Genomic DNA, 18,678 nt, shown 5'->3' with positions numbered 1-18,678 from the left:
CTTGCTTTGTGGCATTTGGCTGTCTCAGTGTTAGCTGCTGCTGCTATTGTTGCCTCTCTCTTAAAAATGTTTACCAGAGGCTTTAAAATGATATTTGATATTTGTTTACATTTGGAATATAAACAAATAGAATTATTTAAGACTTTTTTTGCTATAAAAAGATTCATTGTTTCCTTTGAGCTCCTAGAAGTAAAAAAACTTAGCATCTAGCTGGTGAAAAATAAAGTTTTATGTAATATATTCTGGTGAAAAAGCTCAGGATAGATGAGAGGTCTCTTCAGATATTTTTAGTTCTATTATTTCTAGTTCTTATGATTTTCATATCTAAAGATTTTTTTTGCTTGCCATTTAGTTGTAACACAGTAGTAGTCTTTCAGTGTCATCAATAAAATTTTCAATATACATCATGAATTTCACTTTGAACTTTAATTTGTGTAGAACAAATGACACTAAAACAAATAGAACTATACAAAAATATTTCTAAAGAAATAAAAAATGATCTAGCCAAAACCATTTACTCACTTATTTTAGACTATTTATTGTAATGAAATCTCTTTACACTATCACTTGAACATAAGTCTGCTATGTGAGCTATCTATAAATTAATACTCGATTTCATTAAATGACTTGGATAGATTACGTTTTGTTTAAAACAAATGCAACGAAAGATATTTTTTAAGCAAAAAATAAAGCCATAATCATTTATGGGAGAATTTGCAATTAATCTCTATTGCTGTAACTCTTTTTAACTTTTTTGTTCCCCCAGCATAGAGGCAGAAGGTGTGATCCAATACCATTAGTAGTAATAGTTAATTTGCTAATTCATTTATTTCATATATGTAGACCATTGCCTGGTATGTTGTCAGTAAATGTTTGCCGATTAACCCCCTGAACTTATGTTTCCTTTGCCTAAGTTTAGAGTGTACATATCACATTTAGTTGCTTGGGTCATTGTTAAAATGTGATGGTGGATTTTTAAAAGCATGTTACTAAAAGTAGCAAGTCTTTTTTCAGAATGGTCTGGTACATTTTAAAGTAACTAATGTAATTTCTGTGTTTAGTTTTGTAAGTAACCCTTTTCTTTACATTTTGATTTATTTTCTGTGTTTTCTTCTCTCACTAATTTTTTGCCTTTTTTTCTCCTTTGATTTTGGTTAAGTAATTTGATTTTTTTCCCCTCCTAATATTTTATATACTGCAATTGCAAGTCTAATGAATGAGTCATTGTCTAATAATTTGTAAAAATAGCTGGTGAGAATTTTGATTCGATTTTTCCATAGAGAGGAAATGTTTAAAATATATTTTCGAGATAGCACTCATATTAATTTTCTCCCTGTTTCTGGAGCTGTATTATAAAAGTCTCATCTTTGCAACTACTTCCTTTTTTTCGCTTATTTATCTTTTATTCATACATTTATCAAGTTCCTACTTTGGACCAGGAATTGTTCTCCTACTTCCTGCTTATCTAAACAACTTTTTCTTGTCCATCCCTCACCTCCAGATCGTTAAATCTTCTAACTCTTTATTCCATCCCTCAGCTATCAGTATTCTTTGTGTTCCTTTCTCTATGAAAGGTTTTATCATGTTACGAGAATTAGACCATTTTAAAGGATAAATCGCTCTTTGTGGACAGAGAGACTTTACCACCATATTTAATAGGAGTCCTTAACCCAGAGTCTTGGGTCTCTTTAATTTGCATTATTACTTAATTTTTAATGTAAATATGCATAATTTTCTTGGGAGATTGTCCACAGCTTTTATCAGATACTCAAAAGAGGTTAAAAAAAAGCTGCTATTTAAATTTTTATTTTGTATGCATTTATTTATTATTTTAAAAAGTAATAAAATACATATTGTTTTGGTGGAATATATATCCAAAGGCTTACTTGAACACAAACTTTTGGAACAGTTTGTATGATGAAGACAACGTGTCTGTGTGGAAAGCTAAGCTTACTCTCACATATAGGATTAATAATTCTTAAGTCAGTGAAATTTGTCTTTAATATTCTTCTACCTCCTTATTCTTTTACCAGTTCTTGGTATCCTGGCTCTTGAGACTCAGAGCCTCAGGTTTTACCAGCCACTCCTACCCTTCAGTGTGGAATGCTCCAAAATTACCGTTCTCTTTTCCTGCATTTTCCTGTTTCTACCCCTATCTCCAAAATAAAAGGCTTATCTCACTTGGTTAAGTAGAAAGCTGTTTTATTAATTTATTTGAAAGGATTCAAATGGATGATAATCACTTGATCTTATAAAATTATTTTGGTTTCATATTAAAATACTAAAGGAAAAATAAAAATGAAATTAAAATTGTTACCCTAAACAGAGCTCCTTATCCTAATGACTAAAGTTATTCACAGAAACTGCTTTTGGGCTCCTAGCCTGAATTCCTTTCCACCATTTTGTGGTAAATTTTTTAATGTTTTTGAAATTTCAGAAAAAAGAAAAAAGCAAGTGAAATAAACATTTTAAAATTTATGGAGAAATATTTTTGGGCAAAATATTTGTCATATGGCCTAGAAGTTTGTCCTATGGAGTCGTCACCAAAATTATTTTTTTCCCCCCTGTTCTTTTCATTTTCTACTTTTGAGCCATAAATTTTTTATTGAAATTTAAAAAAACCTTTAATTACAAAAATAATATAACCAAATCAAATGTACGCATTAAAAACGTGATAGTTTCTTTCTCATCACATTCCATATGTGCACAGTACACCATTAAAAAAGTCTTTAAAAAAAAAGTAATTGGTCAGCTGCCTTTTTTAAAACTGTATATTTTGTTGGCTTTTTTCCAAGGTGGGACATAGACATCTATCTCATTATTTTAATGCTTGCATTGTAGTCCATTGTATGTATGACTCTATCATAATGAGTTTATGCATATTCCTCTGAAAGATTTAGTTTGCAATTTATGCAGTTATAGTACTGGGGTAGTAAGCATTATTGTACATAAATTTGCATACTTGTATGAATATTTCTGTAACAGATTTCTAAAAGTAGAATTAGTAGGCCAAAGGGGATGTGATTTTTATTTTCGATAAATAGAGCCTAATTTTCCACTGAGATGATTGAATGTACTTATTCTTTCCCCACACATGATAAATGAAAGCACCCATTTCCTCATTCCTCCAACACTATTTTTATCAACATGAGGGACTAAAACTATCTAATTTTTAAATAAAATATTTTCCTGAGCACTCATAAGATTGAGTCTTCCTTCACTTTTATTATACACTAGAATTATCTTTTTGATTGCTTATTATATACAGTGACCAATTTTCTACTGTCTTACTGAATTGTGGAAGAGCTTTTATGTTTTTATGAATTAACTCTAATGTTACAAATAGTTTCCCCAGTGTATAACTTTCAATTTGAATGTGTCTTTTGCCTTACAAAAGTTTATATATTTTTTCATTTTACTAAAATACATAATAAAAAAATTGTATATAAAAATTTAGCATTTTAACCATTGCTGAGTGTGCAGTTTAGTGGCATTAAGTACATTTACTTTGTGCAGTGATTACTCTAGTCTGTATCCAGAACTTTTCCATCATCCTGAACTGAAACTCTGTACCCATTAGACAATAACAACTTCATATAAGTGAAATCATACAAAATTTGACCTTTTGTGTCTAGCTTGTTTCACTTAGCATAATATCTTCAAGGTTCATCCATGTTGTAGCATGTATTAGAATTTCATTCCTTTTTAAGACTGAATACTATGCTGTATGTATGTACTATATTAATCGACTTATTCATTCGTTGATGGACACTTGAAAATAATGCTGTTGCAAAAACGAGTGTGTATATATCTGTGTGTGTTTCTGCTTTCAGATGCGAAATTACTAGATCATATGGTAATTTAAAAATTTTTGAGGAACAGCCATATTTTCCATAGCAGCTGTGCCATTTTACATTTTTCAACAGCAATGCACAGGAGTTCCAATTTCTCCCCATTCACACTGACACTTATTTTCTGTTTTTTTGTTTTTGTTTTTGTTTTGGTTTTTGTTTTCAGAAGCCATCTTAATGGATGTGAAATGTTATCTGATTGTGGTTTTGATTTGCATTTCCTTAATGTTTGGTGATGTTGAGCATCTTTTCTTGTGCTTATTGGCAATTTGTATAATTGCTTTGGAGATAATTTTGCTCATTTTTAAATTAGGTTGTTTGTTGTTAACTTGTAAGAGTTCTTTATTCTGGATATTAATCCCTTATCTGATATACGATTTGCAAATATTTTCTCCCATCCAGTGGGTTGCCTTTTCATTTTGTTGATGATTTCCTATGCTGTGCAGAAGCTTTTTATTTTGATGTAGTCCCACTTGTTTATTTTTGCTTTTGTTCTCTTTGCTTTTGGAGTCAGATACAAAAAATTATTGCTAAGACCTATGTCAACAAGCTTACTGCCCATATTTTCTTCTAGGAGTTTCATGGTTTCAGGTCTTACATTCAAGACTTCAATCCATTTTGAGTTAATTTTTGTGTATGGTATAAGATAGTGGTCCAGTTTCATTCTTTTGCATGTGACTTTCCATTTTTTCTGGCACCATTTATTGAAGATACTGTCCTTTCTCCATTGTATATTCTTGGCTCCTTTATCATAAAGTAATTGACCATATATGCATTAGTTTATTTCTGGGCTGTCTTTTCTGTTCCATTGATTTATGTGTCTGTTTTTATGCCAGTACTATGCTATTTTGATTACTATAGCTTGTAATATAGTTTGAAATCAGGGAGCATAATTTGTTCTTCAGCTTGGTCCTTTCAGGATTGCTTTGGCTATTTGGAGTCTTCTGTAGTTTCATACAGATTTAAGGATTTTTTGTTTCTGTAAAAACTGCATTGGACCTGCATATTAATTTTAAAATAAATTATTAGACTCCACTTTAAAAAAGCCATTCATAAATGCAGATTGTTTAGAAATCAAGGATTGTCTTAAGATACTTTCATTTAGTTTTAAATTGTGAATGTCTTTTTCTCCAAATTTAACTAGTAGGCAAGAAAATACATACACAACCCAATGAGAAAGATATATCTCATGGCAACTTCTTTCCAAGTTGCTGGCTTTTTGCTTTTAGCAACTACTCTACACTCCCCATTTTCTTCTTTCCTTTCAGATATTTTAAAGGTCTGTAAATATTTTTGGAATTAGTCTTAAGACTTCACAATCGCTACTTTAGTTTGGGCCTTGTCCTAATTGTCCATCAGTCTCTAGTTACTGCTGCAAATTTAAACTAGGACCTAATGTCCTCTGTTCTTCATATTTGTAGCCATTGTTTTTATTAGACCTAGCCTTCTTACCCATGACCCAGTTAATTATTCAGAGGTGACACTGAGTATCATTGTGGATGATATTGTCATAGGTTCTAATTATTTGTCTAAACGGCTAGGCTCTGAAAGGTACAGTCTTCCCAGTATAATCACTGGGTGATATTACTTTCTGATTGCCCTTTTTGCTCACTTCTCCCTGCTTTTCACCTTCTCTACCTTAAGTCTTTCCCAATTCTTTCCTTCCAGTGTGTTCAGAGAAATTTTCCTAAACTGATGTCATGTTACAAGCCTACATAGAAGCCTTCAGTGGCTTTCCACTGCCTGTAGGGTAAAGTCTAAACTCATAGACATTCACGTCAGGTCTCTCTTTACTTTCTCCACCTCTTTTTTTCCTCTATTCTCCTATAGAAAACTTGAGCTGAATTGGGCTATTCCCTCAATTTGACATCTAGTTTCCTGCTCAAGACCTTTGTCTGTTTCCTTATCAGTCTTACCTAAAGTATAATTTGGATCCAGTTTTATGAATGAATCCATTTCCGACTCACTCAGCAGGCATTTATCCAACCATTTCTTTAAGTTCTGACCTATGTATTCTCCCTGCTTATTTTATCCTCATACTCTTGAGTTTATATATATTTATAAAAATATATTTTTCTAACATATATATGCATGTGTGTGAGTCTATATAGATGTATCTATCTTAGCTTCTAATGGAAAGAACAGGGCCATTGTGGATCAAATTCCAGCTTTACCACTTAATGATATGGTAACTTTGGACAAGTTTTTAAATCTCTGAACCTTATCTATAAATGAGGTTGAAACTTATATCACAGTGTTATGAGATTTTATATATACATACACATACACATACACAATAATGTGAATTATTTAGTTTAGTAGACACTCAAGTGTTAGTTCCTATTCTGAAATGCAGGTAGTGTACAGAGTTTGCTTTTACTTTTAAAAAATATTTGTAATGAACTTCAGGTATATTGGATTAATTAGGTTAATTAAAATCCTTGGTGGAGATATATATATATATATATATATATATATAATGCATATATAAACAAATGAGAAGGTCATCTGTACAGATTAGGAGGTCAGTTCAATTGATAAAACTTTTCTTGCTTAAATTGCAAGCAGGTCTGACTCAAAAAGGAGTGTAAATTCTGGCTGCCAAGGTAGGCCCAAATACCTATTAGAATTGAGTGTCCTAGGTGGCGTTAAAGAGTACTTGTTAGCTTTAAAGAAGACATATTTGTGTCAAACAATGTGTCTTATGCCTACTTGAATCTACTTGGCTGGTTCTCTTTCCTGAGGATTAGCCCATTTTATTTGTTATAGTTCACTTGTAGGTGACTGTGTTCCCTTTTCCTAGGTTCCCTTACTGTTAGAGTTCTTAGTTGAATGTTCTCTGGATAAATTGTAGTTCTTTATTGATTCTGTGGGGACTAATCTCAAGTTCCCTTTGTTTGTTTCCTTTGTTAGGGTGTTTAATAAACCTCTGGAACTAAAGTCAAAGTTGCATGCAGAATAGCTTCTAGATTGAGTCTTAATATCATTCCGCTCTCTACTTCTGTACTTTTAGTGGGATGATCCCGATCCAGGCTGAGGCTAGCCAGGCTACCTGTGAAAAGTGGAAGACGTACATAGATGGCTGGGTTTGTTTGTTCGTTTGTTTTTTTAATGATTAAATGTAGTTTTGTTTTGTTTTATTTTAAATCTCAAATTGACATGACAAAATGTCTGTATCTATGACTGCATAATAAATATACTGAACTGGAAACTGCCATGAAGCAAACATTAGTGTTATAAACTGTATCGCATATCATAGCCATTTCACAGCAAACAAAAATTTCTCAAGTATAGCAAATCTCCTTTGTAACAAAATGGTTGGAGAGAGCCATGTCAGCCTTCTAGATTAAATATGTTCTTTCACATTTTTGCTATCTTTTGGAGTTACCGTTTATAGTCATCAGACCAAGTATCTGTTGGAATTGAGTTCTTCTAGGTTTTTATTTGCATACTACTTCAGCAGCATATATGGATATCTGTTTTGTTTTAGGAAAACGGCTTGAAAGCTGTACAGTTTTAGAGTCACTTGTGACTAGAGAAGCACTTGGTTTGTTTTCATTCCAGAAATAGATGAAATGCCCAGTATTTTATCTTTTTTGTTTTTAAAAGATTCCTGTGCTTTCAGTTTTGAGACTGCTTAGGATGTCTTTTCAGACAGAGTAGATGGATGCAAAACATTGTGATTAAAATAAAATCTTTTCAGTCTGAATTTTTTTATTGGTATATAATTGATATACCATACAATTCACAAATTTAAGATGTACAGTTCAATAGTACAGTATATTGACAGACTTGTATAACCATTACCACAATTAATTTTAGAGCATTTTTATCACCCCCCAAAAGAAACCCCATACCTTTTAGCAGTCACTTCTTGTTATCTCTCATCCTTATACGATAACTAACTTACCTTTTGTGTCTATAGAGTTGTGTTCTGGACACTTTGTATAAATGGAACCATACAGTATGATTTCTTTTCATAGCTATATAATATTCTGTTTTATGGATATACCACATTTTCTTTGTATTCATCAGTTGATCGTCATTTGCATCATTTTTACTTTTTGGCTATGAATAATGCTACTATGAACATTCATGTACAAGTATTTGGACATACGATTTCATTTCTTTTGGGTGTATACTTATGGGTATGATTGCTGGGTCATGTGGCAACTTTATTTTTAATCTTTTGAGGAAGTGCTAGATTGTTTTCCAAAACAGCTGTTTAATTATACATTTCTCACAGCAATGTATAAATGTTCTGATCTCTCCACATCCTCACAAACACTTGTTGTCATCCTTTTGATTGTGGCCTTCTGGATGGATATGAACTGATATCTCATTGTGGTTTTGGTTTGCAGTTTCCTAATGGCTGTCGATGTTGAACATCTTTTCATGTTCTTATTAGCCATTTGTATATCTTTAGAGAAATGTCTATTCAGATCATTTACCCATTTTTAAATTGGATTTTTTTTATTACTCATTTGTAAGAGTTCATTATATATTCTGGTACAAGTCCCTTATGAGATATGTAATTTGTAAATATTTTCTCCCATTCTCCATGTTGTAGCATGTATCTTTGTAGGTTGTCTTTTCACTTTGTTGATGGTATTATTTATAGTTTTTGCTCTTACATATAGATCCACAATCCATTTTGAGTTAATTTTCCTGTCTATAAGGAAAGGGGCCAACTTCATTTTTTTGCACATGAATATCTAGTTGTCTTGGCTTAGATGGCTTTTTAATATTTGTACTTCAGTACTGCAAATGTTCAAAAGGTTTTCTTCCACTGGTGGATGAAAGTGTAATTTTTAGCTCTATACAAACTGGTTGTCTATCCTGGCTGCCCGTTAGAATCTGTGGGCAGCTTTTGAAAAATTCTAGTTTTTAGGCCAACCTCAGAGATTCTGATCTAATTAATCTGTTGTGGATCCTAGTTATCAGTACATGTTTTAAGCCTACAAAGTCTAATTAGGTTGAAAATCACAGCTCTATGCCCCTCAAAAAAAGAAGGGAAAAAAGTCACTGTTTTTTATACTTTACCACATTTTGCTCTTTTTCATGTGTTGCTTTATCAGTAGAAGAAAAAATTTAATTAATTTGTTAAACAGTAATTTATATTGTTAAATTTATATTTTTAAGATGGAAGATTTTATTTTTACATGGTAGGCAGTTTAAGATGTGAAATTAGATTCTGGAAACCAGTAAATCCTAAAGATGACTTAGGTATAAGTATTATAGACAATCTCTTAATCCAGAAGGTAGTGAGTTTACCCATCTATGTTTAACCTGTTCAGTGAGGAAATAAATTTCACCTAGAACTCAACATAAAGACTCTGATATACATATTTCAATTCAAGTCATAGAGAATACCTTTTGAATTGGGTTGTGTGCTATTTCTGATTGTTAAGACTAGAAACACGGTGTACATGTTATTCAAAAATAGGTAATGGTATTTGGATAATAAAGTGGTATTTCCCAGTACATTTGGGACATATGGGGGTTATAAATATTGAGAAAAGGTAATTCCTAAGATACTTAAGCACGTAGGCACTGTTAAGTTCTGGGCTGCAAAGAAGAATAGAACAGTCTTTGCTCTTAGTAGTCTAGTGGAGAAATAGATACAGAAATAAATGATTAGAATAGGTGTCATTCTAGTGATTTGAACAAGATACTGAGAGTGAATCATTAACTTGCCTGTTAATGATAATCAAAGCAGATTTTCTACAGAAATTAACATTCAGGTTGAGTTTTGAAGAGTGGATAAATAAAAATATGCTAAAAGAAATAAAGTAATGAACAGGATAAATTGCCCATGCACTGGTGTGAAAGGGAAAGCATGCCTCTGGGAAATACAAATTGTTAGGCATAATTACAACATGTAGATGGAAGGTAGCTGTGGGAGATAAAATTGGGAAGGGGTGGGGCCACATCTGTGGACTTTGTATTTCTACCAGTGTAGGTACATGCCATTCGTTAGAGGTCCTTGTCATGAGCTTTTGTGTATTATGACTTCTAATTATATTACATTTTTTACATCCACTTTTAATGTAAATTTTTGTTTTTTGGATGATATGCATAATATATGATACAGTAATGCTTAATTTATAAATAAATATACATACATGGAGATGAATGCTCAAATTTTTACTGGTAGAATACATAATTAAAAATCTCTTGAGGTTACTATATAGGTTATGAAAAACCATTAACATTTTAAATGGAGAGGAAACAATATCAGATTTTTTTTTTAGGGAGATAACTATGTAGAGTAGAGATAAGGAGACCACTGGGAAGCTGTTAAAATAGTCTGGGAGAGTGATCTTCATCCTTCAGGTCTTGGGCCCTCCAGAGTTCCGGCTCAGAATATGTCTAAGTTAACTGAAGTTTATTGTGTAAGTTGAAAGATATGTAGAAAGGATTGTTGGGTCCAAATTATGAAGATGTTTAGTGCATGTTGTTCTTGCATAATGGCCATTATTTTTTCTTTTGGCAAAAGAGCATTTTCTCCCTCACATTTTCCTCAGAAGTTAGAGTTCCCCCCTTCTCCTTGTCTCTTTTAAAAATCCTTTTGATTTTTTTTCTTATTTGGGTTATAATTTATACACAGTAAAATGTATAGAATTCAACTATACAGTTTGTTTTGACAAATGTATGTAACCATGTTACCACCATCTAGGACATTTTTGTTAGAAAGAATCCTTGTTTCTCTCTCCACTCAAATCTTACAGGTAACCACAGTTCTTGCTCTACATTCTGACACTTGGTGTTGTCAGATTTTCATTTTTAGTAATCCTGTTGGGTGTGAAGTGGTATCTCACAGTGGTTTAATTTGCATTTCATGAATGATTGCTGAGACTGAATAGTATCTAGTAATTCATCACAGTTAATTAACCGTGTTTATTGGTCATTCATAGTTTCTTTTACTAAGTGTTCAAGTCTTTTGCTCATTTAAAAACAATTGGATTGTTTAGTTTTAAAAATTATCCTCATACATCCTGGTGTTGTGAGTCCTTTGGTATATGTATTTTGAGTGTTTTCTTTAGTGTCTTCCCTAATCATTTTCTTACCTGCAACTTTTGCTAAGCAGAAGTTTATTTTAACGAAATTCATTGTCTCAATTAAAAATGTTTATTATTAGTGCTTTTTGTGTTCTATCAAAAGAATCTGCCAATCTCAATGTCATGAAGATACTCTCCTATGTTTTCTTCCATGCAAATATCTTATTTCAGGACCATTTGTTGAAAAGACCATCTTTTCCCTACTGAATTACAGTGGCTCCTCTGTTGTAAAATGAAGTATATGTGTGAAAGTGTTTCTGGATTATTATGTTTCATTGATCTATTCGTCTTTTTGTCTTTATGCCAGTACTATACTGCTTTAATTACTGTAGCAAAGTAAATCTTAAAATCAGGTAGTATATTTTTTATCCAAATTATTTTAGCTATTCTTGGTCCTTTGGATTTTCATATTAGTTTTAGAATCAGCTTGTCAGTTTCTACAAAATGCCTGTTGGGATTTTCATTAGAATTGTGTTTATACATCAATTTGGGGAGAATTGACATCTTCACAGTGTTGCATCTTCCAATATCCATGTACATGATATATCTCCTAGCTCTTTAATATCTTTCAGCAGCATTTTCAAGTATTATTAGGTAGAGTTCTTGGTCATCTTTCTTTAAGTTTAGTCTTAGGTATTTTATTTATTTTTGCTGTTGTGGTATTTTTTATATTTATTTATTTTCTAAATTTTTTTTGTGGTATTTTTAAAAAATTTCATTTTCCAAATGTTTGCCGCTAGTATATAAAAATACGGTTTTCGTATATGGACCTCGAATTTCACAACTTCATAAACTCAACAGTTAGTTTTAGTAGTTTGTAGATTCTTTTGGATATTATATTGCATAATCAGGTTATCTGTGAGTGTATACAATTTTCTTTCTTTCCAGTCTATATGCTTATTTCTTTTTATTGTCTGGGGCCCTCAGAGGTTATTTTTCATGAATTACTAGACTAATTCTGAACTGGAGTTGTCATTTCTGGTTCTAATCGTAAATATACACTTATTGAAATTTGGTGTCAAATAATTGTGTCACACTGAATTAAAGGAGGGAGGTTAGAATATTGTTTTTCAGTTGAGCTAAATTATTTTAAAAATAATTTGAAGACAGAGAAAGCTTTATTGAATCCAACCAGATTCTCCTGAGATAGCTGTTGGTAAGGTTGACAGCAGTGTCCAAAATTTAGGATTAGGGTCAGATGTTATTTTAATATTGAAAAAATATTTCAACTTTTCTGCAAGTTTGAAAAAGGGACTTATCATTTTCTGGACTTCTCCCCTTTCTTAGTTTTAGCCTTAACTTCTTTATAGTAGGCATTTCTCCTAGCAAACCAAGCTCGTTTGTATACTATTATGTTACTCGTTTCAGTTTGGGAATTATGTGGGCCATATATGTCTTAATTTAACACACTTTAACGAAACTCAACATGTCAAAACCATAGTATTTTGATGTGTCATGCATGGTGATTATTCTCCTAATGAAAAGATTGCTGTTTGATGTACTTATTTACTTAATGAGATACCTTTAGGACATTTAAAATATGACTTAACTCAATTCAGAATTATAAACACCTTTCTAGGAACACATAAAACATTTAGGTATTATATGTTGAGTATAGTCATGAAAACACTGTTTTAAAGCTCAGTAATACAGAATCATTGCTTACATGTTTTTTATCTAGTTTGGGACTATCTGCTTGGAAAGTTGCTGGATTGGTATTTTTTGCCTCATAGTGGGGCTATCTTGCAATGACAATATACCTCTCCAGTGGAAAGAACAACTATGGGAGATTAGAGGCCCTATGGGAAAAATTATTTTTTATGGTTATGTTGTTAAGTAAAAGGACTCTTGGAAATTTTAATTAAAATGTTTTCCAATCAAGCCGTTTCTATTTAAATGAACATATTTGAATGCCAAAGCTTGATAAGCTTGTTAAAACCTGATAAGCAAATAAGTACTACAGATGTTATATCACTTAAATTGATGTTACAAACTGCTTTTTTATGAAACAGTTTCTAATGTTCAGCAGTGCTGTGTGCTACATAGTGTTATTTGATTTGAGATTTTATAAAAGTATATTTTGCCATGTATTTTTCTAAGTTTTAACAAAATTTATAAAATTTCATCATTTTTAGGAGTTAAAAGTAACTCTTAGAGATTCTGCTATTGGTAATGAGGGTTTTTTCTTTTTGTATATGAACAGGCATGAGATTTATTGGATTTTCATGATGTTATTTGAAAATTAGAATTTTGTAAGTCACTTGATAATTAATATTCTAGGAGAGTTTTCTTTTTAAAGGAATACTGATAAATCATTTATAAAATAACTTCCTCTTCATTTTATTCATTTACATATTTTACCTTTTCTTTAATTATGTACAGGGTAGCTATACGGTGAAATTTTAGATTAATAGAAAGAAAAAAGGGAAAGAAATTCCTGTGTTTAATAAACATAATGGTAGATATCGAATGCTTTAAGATTTTTTTCCATATTATTGTTAAATATAGGGTATATTTACATCTGGCACATGGGAAGAGAAATCAGATGAAGTTTCCTTTGCTGACTTCAAGTTCTCAATTACTCATCATTATCTTGTACAAGAATCCATTGATAAAGAAGGAAAGGATGAATTATTAGAAGGTAAGTTTTTATACATATTTTAAATTTATAAGAGTGGTTATAATTTTGAATTATGAATTAATTCTCTTAATTATGTACTATCCTCTGGAGATATTTTATATATGCCAAGTTGTTTCACCATATCTGAAGTAAAGTATGATCTTTTCAGAGGAAGAATCATAGCATCATTTATTTTAAAGCTAGTTAAATCAGCAAATATTTATTGAGTGCCTAACATGTGCTAGATACTTCGCTAAGCCCAGTTGAACCTAAACTTAAATTTACATTCGAGTAGGGGAGATAAAGTCTATAAGTAAGTAACAGTAATAGGAGATAGAATGTGATTAGTGCCATCTCAAAGCACAGGTAAAATTCCGAAGTTCAGAGAAGAGATCGCCTTTAATGGGGAAAGACCGGAGAAGGTGTTACGGAGAGTTAAGCAACTAAGCTGGATTTTGAAGGATAAAAAAAAAAAAGTTCTTTATTGATTAGTCAGTGTAGTGTTTTGGATATATCCCAGACTTTAGAGTCAGATCCAGTATATTAAATTCTGGTTTTTCTATTATTAGTTACTTGATCTTTCTAAACTTGAATTATTTTTCAAATGAAGTAATAACTACTTTGGAGGGTTAAGGGGAAGATTTAATGAGATAGTATGTGTAAATACCTATCTCAGTACCTGGCCCATGCTAGGTACTTAGTTAATGGTGCCTGTAGTTGTTTATAGGTCAAATCATCCAAAATCTCTGTCCTTAGATATATTCATATATAACAATAAGTGAGTAAGGTATTAAGGAAATATATATTTCGGAGCTGTCAGTCAAATACCCTTCTTTATTCTCTCAGAAAATAAATATTAAGAATGTGTGTTGAAGTTTTCTTGGTCATTGAAGACATTTTGCTAAGTGAAATAAGTCAAACAGAGAAAGACATACTGTATGATCTCCCTTACATGTGGAATTGAAAAAAACAAACAAAAACCACAAGCAAGCTTATAATAGAGAACAGATGGGTAATTGCCAGAGGCAGGTGATGGAGGGTGGGCAAAATGGGCGTAAGGGGTCAAAAGGTATAGTCTTCTAGTTATACAATAAATAAGTCATGGCGATGTAATGTACAGCTTGGTGACTATAATAATACTGTTATATATATTTGAAAGTTGTGAAAAGAGTAAATCTTAAAAATCATCACACAAAAAGTATTTTGTAACTACATGGTGACAGATGTTAACTATAAGACTTACTGTGCTGATCATTTCACAATGTATACAGTTATCAAATTGTTATTGCATATATAATGTCAATTATATGTCAGTAAAAAAAGTAAAGTTTTTCTTGATAAAACAGATTATCATTAGTAAGTATAGGCCTGAAATTTTTGTGCCTTTTCTTGTATAGGAATAAAATTATATTTTTTCTATTATATATATTCTTTCAAACAAAACAATTAGATAACATCTGTATTTAGATTCATAAACTAGGATAGATAACATTGATCATGTATACACATATGTAAGACAATTATACAGCAAAATAAAATAATTAAACTAGAATATGAATATGTGTACTTTAGGAGTATGGGGAGAGAGGAAATATATGTGACTAGTGGGAAGTCTCAGAATGACCCAGAGATTTTTGGGTCCAACATTCTCCTAATGAAAGGAATTGTTCAAGGTAGCGATATCTTAAGTGCTATTAATTTGAGGAAAGATCATACATCAAGGAAAAGCTATTGTGTTAAGGAAGCTTAGAATCAGTGTTTCTGTGGTGAACAGATGAAGGAGACTGTGGTATTAGAGAAGATAAGTGTATTAGTTAAGGTGTAATTGTGGTATCTGTGTAGGTATTGTGCAGTTTTAATTTGGTGATTGAAACTAACTAGTGATAGAAATTAGAACTTACAAGTAAAGCATCAACTCAGTTAATTTGTAGATACACATTTAAAACTATATTATCAGATGTCAGAAGATTTGAGCACTGATCTTTTATTTCCTTGGAGTTGCTTATTGCTATAGTTGAGTGTCAAGTCATTAGTGTTCTCATTTTTATTTTTGCAAACAATAAAATATAAGTTTGCTAAGTAATTATAGCTATACAGCAAAAGGAAATATTTTTCCAAACATATTTTTACAAAATTTTATGCTTTGAATGCATTTATGAATAAGTAATGATCATTGATATTAGTATCTTATGGATAGCAATGCAAGGGCTTAAAGATATATGGTTTTAAGTGAGAAGCTGTTTAGTGGTTTTACAAAAACATTTAAGATGGCCAGGGTCCAGCAGAAGCTAGCCATGGAAGATGATATGCAGTTGACAGACTTCTAAGTAGAATTTTGAAGAAAAGTAGAGACATGGGCAGACCGAGAAGAATAAATAAAACAAGGCTTTCTATCTAGCAAGGGTGAGGAATTGTTTAAGCCATTACTTAGAAGAAAGAAAAATAATATAAACATGGAATATATGTGTATACATAGATGTATTTTCATAGGCTGGCTTTTTTGAGAAAGACATTCCTCTTCCCCCAATTTTAGTGCTAGCTCTCTATATAAATCTTTAAGCAATTGCAAAACTACATGGACTAGCAAGAGATGTTATATAGTATTAATTTTTAAAATCATATTAGAAAGTTTTGCTCTGGAACGAATATATTAACTTTTTCATTATCTAATGTTTTTGTAGATGTTATTCCACAATCTATGCAAGATTTGCTGTGTATGAATAACGACTTTCCTCCAAGAGCACATTGCCTGGTAAGATGGTAGGTATACATTTTACAAAGATAACTTTTCGTGTGTGTGTCAAGGAGGCCCCAGACTACCTCCAGGTTTGATAATTTGTAGGAGGACCCACAGGACTTAGTATATAACCTTACTTACTGATATGATTCATTATAGTGACAGCATGCAAAGCAAAATCAGCAAAGGGGAATGTGTCTGAGGCAAAGTTTGAAGAAAGTGCAAGTGTTTAAGAGTCCTTTCCTAATGGATTCATAAAGTCATACTTAATTCCCTTACCAACAGGTTGTGACAACACATATGAAATGTTTGCCAGGGAAGCTTATTAGAGGCTTTGCTCTCAGGGTTTTTATTTGGGGGCTGTTACCCTCTGACTGGTACATGACAAAATTTCAGACTCCCAGAAGGAAAGTGGGTGTTCAGCATAAACCACATTGTACAGTTTAGGCACAGTAACTCTTTATCATTTAGAGCAGTAGTAGGAACCCTTCCCAAATTCAAGTTCCCAGGTGCCAGCCAAAGGTCAGCCTTGCAAGCAGATTCTTCTGAGGATAGTAGTCATAGGCCTGCTGTTAACCCTTTTCTGCACAGTATGTGTCATATTCGAGGGTCCTGTCTAACCTGATTCTGATTAGCATAACTCTTAAATATCATAGAAAACTTAATATGTACTGTCGGAAATTGAATTGAAATAAAATGTTGACCTCAGTTACATGATAACGTCAGAGTTCTAAATTATAAATGTGATGCATTAATATAAGTAGTACATCACATTTAAAAAGTCCCTCTCTTTTAATTATTCAAAGTATGTCTGAACTTTATTTTGGAGGGGGTGGCATTAAAATGCATCAAAATGGCCCAAATACAAGTATATGGTTAAGAAAAGAGACCTAGTTTAAGGGAATTTATATAGTAGTTTTAAATTATTCTGTTGATGTGAGTTGGTCTTTTGAGCTTTAATTAAAGAATTTCTAAGAGGAAAGTAATATCTGTGTTCCTTTTTTCTTCATTTCATTTCGATTACCATAACAAGCAGAATGTTCAGCACACTGAAAAAAGAAAATTATTGCAAGTACAAATAAAGTGGTACTTAAACAAATAAAGCAGAACTTAAACAATTTAAACTATAAAAGGAATTTAGTAAATTACCCTTTTAATTTAGTCCATCCATATTCTCCTGATCTTTTAAAATGCGAATGTATACATTTAACATGACAAAATATATCAGTAAGCAGCATGTTATCATAGAGTATCACTTTCATGCATGCATTCATTTATTCAACATTAATTGAACATCTCCAGTTTGCCCAGACACTGAATTAGACAAACTTATGTTTAATTTATGGTTCCAGTACTTATTATCTCTGCAACTTTGGGCAAGTTGCTTAAGTTCTCTGAGTTGATTTCTACATTGGTAGTCAGAATAATAAATAACATGCACCTTTAAGAGTAATTGTGAGGATTTAATAAGGTAATTGCTTATAGTATATTTATCAAAATCTGAATGCTGTTATATAATTTCTGTTGAGCTTTTTAATATATATTTCCAAACTCTGTGTTTGGCACATAGTCCATAGTTCAAAAGTATTTGTTGAACGAATAAATGAAACCTTTTTATGTATTAATGAATCACTTGTTAGTGATTTCAGTGTATTAATGAATATCACTTGTTAGCTTTTATTAACCTTTCCATTTACTTTTAAAAATTATTTTTAAAATTAACATATAGTAAAATTGACCTTTTTTTTTTTGATGAACAATTCACTGAACTTTTAACACATATATAGATTTTTTTAAACTACTACAGTCAGGATATACAACAGTTCTATAACCTCCCAAAAACTCCTCTTGTTTGTTATAGTCTCTGGCAATCACTGATATGTTCTTAGTCACTATTGTTTTGTCCTTTCAAGAATGCCATAGAGATGGAATCGTGTAATAACCTTTGAGACTGGCTTCTTTCACTCAACTCAATGCTTTTGAGACCCTTTGAAGTAATTCTGTATCAGTAATTTTTTCCTTTTTATCGCTGAGTAGTAGTCTATTGTAAGGATATACCACAGTTTGTTTACTCAATCACTTGTTAAAGGATAGGATTATTTCTAGGTTTGGGCCTTTAAGTATAGAGCTAATATAAATAGGTGTACAGATTTTTGTGTGAAAATATGTTTTTCAGTTCACTTTGGTGAATATCTGGGGTGAGAATGCTAAGTTATATGGTAGGTGTACATTTAACTTTATAAGAAATGGCCAAACTGATTGCCAGAGTGACTGTACTATTTTGCATTCACAACAACAATGTATGACAACCACACCAGTACTTAGTGTCAGTATTTTTTAATTTAGACATTCTAATAGGTGTTTTGTAGTCTCTCATCCTAGTTTTAATTTGAATTTTTAACATCTTTT

The 18,678-nt window shown here is 31.6% G+C and overlaps 1 protein-coding gene across 1 annotated transcript in view; it reads left to right on the top strand.

Moving 5' to 3' along the window:
• The window catches only part of RAB3GAP1 (RAB3 GTPase activating protein catalytic subunit 1), an 89,100-nt gene that overhangs the window by 10,827 nt on the left and 59,595 nt on the right, over positions 1-18,678 (top strand). Inside the window, exons 4-5 of the mRNA XM_011354499.2 lie at positions 13,421-13,553; positions 16,214-16,292. Coding sequence (XP_011352801.1) covers positions 13,421-13,553; positions 16,214-16,292 — 212 coding nt within the window. The remainder of the gene's footprint in view (positions 1-13,420; positions 13,554-16,213; positions 16,293-18,678) is intronic.

The sequence above is a fragment of the Pteropus vampyrus genome, unplaced genomic scaffold (genome assembly GCF_000151845.1).
Source record: "Pteropus vampyrus isolate Shadow unplaced genomic scaffold, Pvam_2.0 Scaffold17, whole genome shotgun sequence".
Classification (NCBI taxonomy): Eukaryota; Metazoa; Chordata; class Mammalia; order Chiroptera; family Pteropodidae; genus Pteropus; species Pteropus vampyrus.
This window is presented reverse-complemented; position numbering and strand designations above follow the sequence as displayed.